The sequence below is a fragment of the Eucyclogobius newberryi genome, unplaced genomic scaffold (genome assembly GCF_026437365.1).
Source record: "Eucyclogobius newberryi isolate DKJ021-1_F unplaced genomic scaffold, fEucNew1.0.hap1 SCAF_15, whole genome shotgun sequence".
Lineage (NCBI taxonomy): Eukaryota > Metazoa > Chordata > Actinopteri > Gobiiformes > Gobiidae > Eucyclogobius > Eucyclogobius newberryi.
Window position 1 is genome coordinate 10488325 of NW_027315779.1, and position 10791 is coordinate 10499115.

Below are 10791 nucleotides of genomic sequence, written 5' to 3' on the forward strand. Positions count from 1 at the left end.
ACGTTTACAGCTGAAACGTCTCCATCAAACATCCACACGTTTACAGCTGAAACGCCTCCAACAAACATCCAAACGTTTACAGCTGAAATGCCTCCAACAAACATCCACACGTTTACAGCTGAAACGTCTCCATCAAACATCCACACGTTTACAGCTGAAACGTCTCCTACAAACATCCACACGTTTACAGCTGAAACGTCTCCAACAAACATCCACACGTTTACAGCTGAAATGCCTCCAACAAACATCCACACGTTTACAGCTGAAACGTCTCCATCAAACATCCACACGTTTACAGCTGAAACGTCTCCTACAAACATCCACACGTTTACAGCTGAAACGTCTCCTACAAACATCCACACGTTTACAGCTAAAACGTCTCCATCAAACATCCGCACGTTTACAGCTGAAACGTCTCCTACAAACATCCACACGTTTACAGCTAAAATGTCTCCATCAAACATCCGCACGTTTACAGCTGAAACGTCTCCAACAAACATCCACACGTTTATAGCTGAAACGTCTCCTACAAACATCCACACGTTTACAGCTGAAACGTCTCCAACAAACATCCGCACATTTACAGCTGAAACGTCTCCAACAAACATCCACACGTTTACAGCTGAAATGTCTCCAACAAACATCCACACGTTTACAGCTGAAATGTCTCCAACAAACAAACTCTGACCTGTGACCTCTGACATATGACCTCTGACCTCTTTACAGATGATCGAGAGCGAGTGCTTCGTGGAGTTGAATGTGTTTGATCCGGATGGAGCTGTACCTCCAGATCTGGACTGGAGGGGGCAGCCATCGTCCCCCCCCAAACAGGGCCTTCTGCAGAGGCTGTTCGGACGCATGGTCGGTCCAGCACTTCACGTCTTTACAGTCAATATGAGCCAGAGCCATATTTACACTTTTTATTTAGCATCGTCTTCAAAGGACACACATTCTGCTTAATGTCCTCTCCCTTTCTTTACCCCTGTTCTCTCTCTGTTCCTCGTCACAAACTCGGCTGGAGCACATTTAGCTTCGTTCACAGTTTGATAAAGTCCTCTCCCCTCCGAGCCTCAGAAACACTCTTTCTGAATCTCCTCCATAACTGACCTTTTCTCCATCTTTGACGCGGCTCTGAGACTTTTTAACTCCATAAATCATCTCCAGACTCGCTCTAATCACGATCAGAACAACTGTGAGCTGAGACCAGGAAGTTAAACTGTGTAGTTCCCTCTGCAGCCAGTAGATGGCGCCAAAGGTCAGTTAGTCCCAGTGGAAACAGCATAGATCTAAATGTAAAGCTCTAAAACATGAGATGCAAAACTAAACCAACAGAAATAATGCATAATATTTGTCTTCAGCTGCTGGAACAAAGCTTAAACATTATAATATTATAATGAATAAACTATTTGTTCATTATACATTCATCAGAATGTTCAGTGTTTTATCATTTCATATAAAAATAACACATTTTGGATGTTAAAAACGTCAAAATTGCACAAATTAGACCCATGTAAATCTGAAGAGTGATGTTGATATATTCGATACGAAAAAAAAAACTATTGTGAGGATTTTGAATTTTTGATTAAGCGTTTGCGTAAAACTAGCTCTGATTGGAAAAATGGGCTAAAAATTTAAATGTTTCCTCATTTCTTAAAGCGTTTAGCGCGTTGAGCTCATGTCTGTCCTTGAATTACGCCGTGTCTCCCCCTGCAGGATTGCTGTGGTAACTGCAGCGACAGCGACGACGAGCCCACTCGCCTGTGACGCCCGCGACGCCGGCCCTGCCTCTGGCCACGCCTCCGGCCCCGCCTCCGTTTACAACCTTTGCACTTTTGCATCTTCCGCCGTGTCGTTTTGTCGTTTGTTATTTAAGATGGCGGCCGGCGATGGACGGCGTTCGGTCGGACTTTACCAAAGTTTCTGCTTTGTGTGTGTCTCCGTTATCGAAGTGCCTTTGCTTAACGGCACGGCGACTCTCGAGGGTCCGACCACTTTCTTCAGGGAATCTAACCTTCGCTCTCTTGGCGTCCATTTTGTCGCGCTTTTCCGCTCTCTCATTGGTTCTTTTCAATCACGTGACCAAATGCACTTTGTGAATTTGTATCGAAATAACTTATTATTGCCGGACTTTTTCGGACGAAACGTGTTGTAAATATTGTTAAAAATGTGTTCGAACGACCGGATTCAAACCCTCAAATTTAACCCCAAAAAAATAAATGTTTTACTAACTTTTTTTGTTTGTCTCGGAGCAAGTTTGGGTTTAAAACTACCGATATTTGAAATGCACTATTTTAATATTTACCGTGGAATATTCCGCAGTGTGGCTTTAAATCTGTCGCATTTATTCAGTTAGAAATATATTTATTGCTTAAAAAAATCGAAAACTTTGAGAAATGTGGTAGAAACGTGTCAAAGGTTTGTTTTAAATCCACCCAAAGTCATTTTCAATCCGAAGGTTTTGAAAATCTCGCTTCATTTTGTTCATACATTCAATTTGTATTAATGTTGGATTTTTATTTTGTTTTTAAATCATGTAAATTGGCATAATAATTCAAATTTCATCAAAAATCTTGGAACTAAGTTGCTTTAACTGAATCGTAAAAACAAATTAGGTATTAAAAAGGAATTAAAGACGTGCAAGAGCGAAAATGCAAAATGCTGCTAAAATGGCGTAGAAAAGTAACCAGTACTACGAAGAGTTTCTCTTGTACTTTTTACTTTTACTGAAGTAAACTTTGGCAAAGAAAAGGGACTCAGCATAAATACTGAGTTTATCGTTTATTGAACCATACGTTGCTATAGTAACCATGGTGACAGGCCTAAAAGCGCCGAACAGGTCGTTGTAAACAGGAGGTAGATTACCTGCTTAATCCTTCGTTCAAACAGACCTTTAAAATGTGCACCACGCTTTCTGTCAAAAAGTCTGACTTTGGGCGGGGCTAATGCCACACCGTGGAACATTCCAGGCAAAATATAAGGTTACCAAGGTTACATCGTCCGCCTTTTACGCACGTACGGTTTCGAAGGTACAACGCCGCTGCACTGTGAAAACTCGACCACCGCCAAGCCGCTCGTTTACGTGGCAGTTGTGTCGTTGTCATGACAACGACTGGACTGTTAAAACCTGGAAAAGCCATATCTGAGTTTTGTAAGAAGAGGTCGGAAATGTCACTGTTTTTAGAAAATAAATAACTGTGTGAATCGAACTCTGACTGATTTTCATTTATGTAAAGTTGGAGAAAAAAGTGTAAACGTGATCGTCTGAAACGTCTGTTTTCACCACACGAGGGCGACATTTCACCACACGAGGGCACGAGGGCGACGTTTCACCACACCAGGGCGACGTTTCACCACACCAGGGCGACGTTTCACCACACCAGGGCAGCGTTTCAGCTGCTTCAAAGTCTTATGAGGAACAGATTTAGTCCTGGTTTGGACCTTGTTTAGTCTCTCACACAAACTCATTCATCCTCTGGACAAACTTCATTAAAATCACAGCTTCAGGAGCAAAATAATGAATCAAATCAAATAATAACAGAGTTCTGGAGTTTGAGTTTGTCAAATTAAAAAATCTGATGTCATTTTACAGAAGTGACATCATAAACATGTCCCAAAGTGCTAACGCTTTATAATCCTGATCCTGAATGTGAAATAAACAATAAATGAAATAAATATTTACCAAAAATAAAAAAATATAATTCTAGCATTCCACATCCCACAACTTAAATTTCAATAAAACATAAACCTCATTCTCCTAAATATAATCAATACATTGTCAAACATAAGGCACACAATGTGTAGCCTGTAGGGGGCGCCCCGATGAGTAACGGCCCTTCACGTGACCTCTGACCTCTCACATCAGGGTCAAAGGTGAGACTTGAACAAGACGAGTCATTGAGTCCAGAAGAGTCCGGAAACTCTTGACAACAGTCCAGCCGGGGTCAGCGCGTTGGTCCTGAACATAGAGCTTTTGTTTAACTCAGAGTTTGTCAAAGTCTCTCCTCCTCTTTCCTCTTCTCGCTTTCTTCTTTCATCTCTTTCTTCTCTTCCGTCTGACTCAGATCGGTTGAATCCCACACTTTCTTCACGTTTCTCTGAGTCACTGAAACTTTTGTTCAGTCGATTTTATTAGACAAGGACTAAACCAGGTCTAAACCAGGTCTAAACCAGGACTAAGCCAGGTCCAAACATAGGTCTAAACCAGGTCCAAACTAGGACTAAACCAGTTATAAACCAGGACTAAACCAGGTCTAAACCAGGTCTAAACCAGGACTAAACCAGGTCTAAACCAGGACTTAGCCAGGTCCAAACATAGGTCTAAACCAGGTCCAAACCAAGTCTAAACCAGTTATAAACCAGGACTAAACCAGGACTAAACCAGGTCTAAACCAGGTCTAAACCAGAACTAAACCAGGTCTAAACCAGGACTAAACCAGGTCTAAACCAGGTCTAAACCAGGACTAAACCAGGTCTAAACCAGGACTAAACCAGGTCTAAACCAGGACTAAACCAGGACTAAACCAGGTCCAAACCAGGACTAAACCAGGTCTAAACCAGATCTAAAAGGAATTGCTGTACCTAATAAACTGGCCTCTTCCTCATGCTGAACGGCCCCCGCACCATATGCTTCGCTGACCCGTTCACTGTAAACGTTTTTCACAACAACAAAAAAACTCAAAAACAACAGGTCGCCATGACAACAGGATCTGGGGGCGGGGCTAAGAAAAGACAGGATTATGTAAGAGGAGGCAGAATGTCTAAACGTTTCACACACAGTACAAGTGAAGTTGGGATGCAGTATACACAGCAATCGAATCACATGAACGTCTCTAAATGTCCATATGTACAGGCGAAACGTCTCTAAATGTCCACATGAACAGGCGAAACGTCTATAAATGTCCACATGTACAGGCGAACCATCTCTAAATGTCCACATGTACAGGCGAAACGTCTCTAAATGTCACATGAAACGACTAAATGTCCACATGTACAGGTGAAACGTCTCCAAATGTCCACATGTACAGGTGAAACATCTCCACATGTCCACATATACAAGTGGAACGTCTCCACATGTCTACATGTACAAGCGAAATGTCTCCAAATGTCCATGTGAAATGTCTCCAAATGTCCAGATACTGGTGAAACGGCTCCACATTTCTACATGTAGAGGTGAAACGTCTCTAAATGTCCACATGTACAGGTGAAATGTCTCTAAATGTCCACATGTACAGGTGAAACGTCTCTAAATGTCCACATGTACAGGTGAAACGTCTCTAAATGTCCACATGTACAGGTGAAATGTCTCTAAATGTCCACATGTACAGGTGAAACGTCTCTAAATGTCCACATGAAATGTCTCTAAATGTCCACATGTACAAGTGAAACGTCTCTAAATGTCCACATGAAATGTCTATAAATGTCCACATGTACAGGTGAAACGTCTCTAAATGTCCACATGAAATGTCTCTAAATGGCCACATCTACAGGCGAAACGTCTCTAAATGGCCACATGTACAGGCGAAACGTCATAGTCAAAACATAGTCGTCCAAACATACTCCAGACTCAGACCTGCAGAGGGCGTGGCGGGTGTCGCCCTGAGCTTGAGCTCGACTGTGGGTCAAATGCAGTGGAGGCGGGGCATGTTTTTCAGGAACAAACACAACATTTCGTCTGTTGTTTTTTAATTGAATTTGGAACATATCATGAGAAGAGTTTGTGGAGCCGACCAGAGCGACGGGTGGAATGTGTCGAGTTCTTGATTGTTTGCTTTGTTTTCTGGTTGAGTCCTGGTTTTTATTTATTGTATTTTATTTGGGTTTTGTCGTGATGGTTGTCGTAGTAATGGTTGTTGTAGTAATGGTTGTTGTAGTAATGGTTGTCGTTTTGTATTATTAAAAGTGTTTCTGTTTGACTCATGTCCTTCGCGGCTGGAACTCATTTGAATTCACTATTTGACTGTCAAATAGAAGCTCGGAGGACTTCAGGACCCGACTAAAGCAGGACGGTTCCAAAAAAGACCTTTAGTAATTCCAGTTTGTGTGTGTGTGAGGGGCGTGGCTAAAGCTAGCGTGCACAGGAACAGTTTTGCCTCATTTCTTTGACTTTTCTCTCAAAACCTCTACTGCGTTTGAACCTCTCTTTATGTCGTGCTTTGGCTTTGGATCATGTCAGACGCATTATGACCTGGAAATATCAGATTGTGGCTCTTGACAAAGCGAGTGCCGCGCGGCAATAAACGGGAAACGGCTGTTGCTAACGCGCTATGCTAGTTTTTGTGTCGCTAAGGCTCGATACAAGTTAGCATCAGTGGAAATACGGCGCTTTAGCACGAGATCAAGTCAGAGTTTTAAGACAAATAATTCTTTTGCGTCGGCGTTCTCTCTTTAATCAGCTCACGCAGAAGTGAACCTGTTGAACGTGGCTTATGTTTTTATATTACTCCAGTTTTAATCCTTAACTAAATCCAGTTTAGTCCCGGTTTAGCCTCAGTTTAGTCCTGGTTTAGTCCTGGTTTAGTCCTGGTATATCCCTGAATGACACACACACCACACGACTTCTTCTTTTGTTGCCAAATGTCGAGTGTTGCTCCTGCAGCTTCCTCCTCCTCCTCCTCTTCCTCCTCCTCTTCCTCCCCCCTGTACAGTCACGAAACACAAATGTCCCTCTCCCTCCTCTCTTCTCCCTCCCTCCTTCCTCTTTCTCTCACACTTCTCTCTCTCTCTCTCTTCCCTCCTCCCTCTTCCCTCTCTCTCTTCCCTTCCTCTCTTCTCTCTTCCCTCTCTCCCTTCTCTCTCTCCTCTCTCTCCCCTCCCACTTCCCTCCTTCCTCTCCTCTTCCCTCTCTCTCTTCCCTCCTTCCTCTCTCTTCTCCTCCCTCTTCCTTCCTCTCTCTTCCCTCCCTCTCCTCTCTCTCTCCCCTCCCTTCTCTCGTTCTCTCACGCTTCTCTCCTCTCTTTCCTCTTCCCTCCCTCTCCTCTCTCTCTCCCCTCCCTTCTCTCTTTCTCTCCCCTCTCTTCCCTCCCTCTCCCCTCCCACTTCCCTCCTTCCTCTCCTCTTCCCTCGCTCTCTTCCCTCCTTCCTCTCTCTTCTCCTCCCTCTTCCTTCCTCTCTCTTCCCTCCCTCTCCTCTCTCTCTCCCCTCCGTTCTCTCTTTCTCTCTCCTCTCTCCCCTTCCATTCCTCTCTCTCTCCCCTCCCTCTCCTCTCTCTCTCTCCCCTCCCTTCTCTCTTTCTCTCCCCTCTCTCCCCTCCCTCTCCTCTCTCTCTCCCCTCCCTCTCCTCTCTCTCTCTCCCCTCCCTTCTCTCTTTCTCTCCTCTCTCCCCTTCCATTCCTCTCTCTCTCCCCTCCCTCTCCTCTCTCTCTCTCCCCTCCCTTCTCTCTTTCTCTCCCCTCTCTCCCCTCCCTCTCCTCTCTCTCTCCCCTCCCTCTCCTCTCTCTCTCCCCTCCCTCTCCTCTCTCTCTCTCCTCCCTCCCTTCTCTCTTTCTCTCCTCTCTCCCCTTCCATTCCTCTCTCTCTCCCCTCCCTCTCCTCTCTCTCTCTCCCCTCCCTTCTCTCTTTCTCTCCCCTCTCTCCCCTCCCTCTCCTCTCTCTCTCCCCTCCCTCTCCTCTCTCTCTCTCCTCCCTCCCTTCTCTCTTTCTCTCACGCTTCTGTTTTCGTCTGTGTTCGTCGCGAGTAGACGACACACATCTCAGTGGCTCTGAACACGATGGATTTGGCGTCACGCGGAGCAGAGATGGCGTCTTCTGAAATGAACAGGTGAGATCCCATCACCGTCACCACCTTCCGTCTGTTTAGTTCTGACACTTTAGACCTCTGGAGATCTCTAACAAACTAACAAATGCATCTCGTTTTCCTGTTGAATTTTCAAGTTTAAAATCGGAGTTAAAAGCCGATAAACAAGAATAATGGAACCAAACTGCGTGTTCTCCCTGTGGGTTTGGACGAGGAAGAAGAAATGATGCACAAAAAGGCAAATTAATGTGGAAAAGACAAAAAGGGAAGAGAAAATGTCGCTGGTTGAAAGTTGTTTTAGAATCCATTGTTTTTTGTCTTCCAAATGCTCTAAAAATCAACACATTAAAGAGTTGTTGGTGATCAGATTTCTCTTTTACACAAAAATAATCAGAGCTACTCATTGGGTTATCTTACTACTCATGTGTAAATGTGGTTTTCCTGTAAAGAGGTTGTGGGTTTGACTCCTGCTCTAAAAAAAAAAAAAAAAAAAGTTCCCATTAAAAGAAAAAAAAAAAGAATAAAAAGGGTATTAAGAGATATTCCTACAATTTTGTGATTAATTTGACAGACGCTTCATTATTGTGTGATAATTAAACCTCTTTTAACACGTTTAAAGACATGTTTTAACACCTTTCTATTGGACATAATATCGTCTGAACATCGGGATATTCTTTATTGTCCATTGATCGGCACAGCTGACAGTCAATAAAGATTTAGAGAATAGTTGAAAATGATTTACTTGGACACAATTTAATAGAAACACAATTGTTCTAGGAATTTTCATGCAGGATCCCACAAGGGTCAACATTAGGGCCTGCATTGTTCATAATTTACTTTTACGAAACATGTCAAATATCCAAGACTTCTCTGCTGATTAAACATATATATTGAGTAAGTAACTGTAAAAATGTTAAAAGTCAATAAGTATGTTTGTTTAATAAAAAATAATCTAATTTGAAAAGCACAAGAGTCATATACAAGTTCAAATATTCAAGTCAAAACTATTTCTATGGCACACAAGATACATTTTTGAAAAAACAACGTACGCCAAGTAATGTGCTTAACCAGAACGCACTACTTTATTATAGTTTTCATCTGTTAAGTCAGTGTGGAGAGTTTTTTTTGTAAAATTATTATTCTAAATCAATAATCATGACCCAGTACTGTGATTTTCAACCTTTTTTTTAGTCATGGCACACTTTTTGGGTTGAAAAGATTCCGCGGAGCACAACTTACTGAAAAGATCCCACATCACACCTTAGAGGGGAAAAAGTGATGTATAATGTAGCAAAATGATGACGATAAATTATTATCTATGTGTGAATCTGTTAACTTTTTTTGTAGTTACACCTGGCAACGCGGCGAGGCACACTAGTGTTCCCCGGCAAACTGGCTGAAAGTCAATGACCTATAAACGTTTTCGAGAGGTGCACATCATGACTTGCTTTGTCTGTTACAAATGTCATTGTTTTGTCTTGATGTTGTTGAAGGGATGAGAAATGTAAAACTGTTTTGTATCCGTTTCTGTGGATGTTATGTGAATATTTGCCGGTCTGAAATCAAAACGTGCCGACGGACGAGCTAAGATCAGCGTTAGCAGCCGACAGAACGCACTTTACTCTCCATTTTACATACTGCCGTGTCCCACACGTCTGCTTTGCATGAGGAAAAAAAAATCTGTGTACACTTGTATCCGAGTTGCACTAAAGCCGAAAGAGTGTCCTGCACCTGGACCAACAAGCACCCAGCCCTGGACCAGCAGGAAACAGGTCAAAACGGAATGAAACCAGGTTATCAAGGACCTGCTGGTGCTTCACATGTTTCTCTATCTGAATATCCGGACTCAATGCATTAAATATGAGGGTGCCACAGGGCTCAGTTTTGGGGCCCCTCCTCTTCATCTTGTACATCCGTGACTTGGGTCCAAATGTCTCTGACGCTAACACTAGTTAGCATGTTATTTACTGCTCTGGATCATGTCTTACTCAGACCATTGAAACCAGGAAGTGTTTGTTGCTGTCCAGTGTTCACTTCTTCTGTTGAACTCTCCAGGTTAAATTAAAGATAAAATGTTCCATAGTACGACATTAAACCAATCAAACTTGCATTATCCTGTTACAAGTGAGGTGTTACTATTGCTTAAAAACAAACTGTGTCACCGCTCCACAGATCTGACCTATAATGGCCGGGTGGCATCATCTGCTTGATACTCAAATAGATGAGATATTTCCACATAAGTGGTGTGAAACATTCAGAGCAAAGCATTTACATCTCCATGGAGACAGGCAGGTGGCGCACTAACCCAAAGTCCTGACCTGTTCTTAACCCTAATGTCACAGGTTATTAGTTCATCAGTTTGTTACTAATGTAGTAATAGAAAGAGACTAGTAAAGGGAAAACAGAAGATAAGTGATCTGTTCTTCTGTATCTACCTCTATATCTACCTGCATTGCACCAATGAAATTTCCCCATGTGGGACAATAAAGGATTATCTTATCTTATCTTAAATTGGACTACTGGAGGGTGTTGGACAGTAAATACACAAAAGTAAAGTTTGATTTGGTGTTGGTTCCATATATTGTGAATTACATACAAAACAATGCAAACAATTAACCCCAAAATAATTTACAGTTGAATTCAGTTGTGCACATAATGTTTGACTGGTCAGTTCCAAAAAGATAAAGTTCTGTTCCAGATGTTCCACAGTTTGAGAATCTCGCAAACGTTTACGGTTCACGTGCCACAATATTGTCCAATATTCCCCTACTGACCGGCCCCCGACCTGACCAGCCCCCTACCTGACCCAGCCTCGTACCTGACCAGCCCCCTACCTGACCGGCCCCCTACCTGACCGGCCCCCTACCTGACCCAGCCTCGTACCTGATCAGCCCCCTACCTGACCGCCCCCCTACCTGACCGGTCCCCTACTTGACCCGGCCCCCTACATGACCAGCCTCCTACCTGACCGGTCCCCTACTTGACCAGCCTCCTACCTGACCAGCCTCGTACCTGACCGGCCCCCTACTTGACCCGGCCCCCTTCCTGACCAGCCCCCT

At 43.3% G+C, this 10791-nt stretch overlaps 1 protein-coding gene across 1 annotated transcript in view; it reads left to right on the top strand.

The window, feature by feature from the left end:
* grk6 (G protein-coupled receptor kinase 6) overlaps positions 1-3144 on the top strand; it is a 53456-nt gene extending 50312 nt beyond the window's left edge. Inside the window, exons 15-16 of the mRNA XM_072445999.1 lie at positions 727-861; positions 1714-3144. Coding sequence (XP_072302100.1) covers positions 727-861; positions 1714-1764 — 186 coding nt within the window. The 3' untranslated portion in view covers positions 1765-3144. The remainder of the gene's footprint in view (positions 1-726; positions 862-1713) is intronic.
* The last annotated feature ends 7647 nt before the right edge of the window (positions 3145-10791 follow it).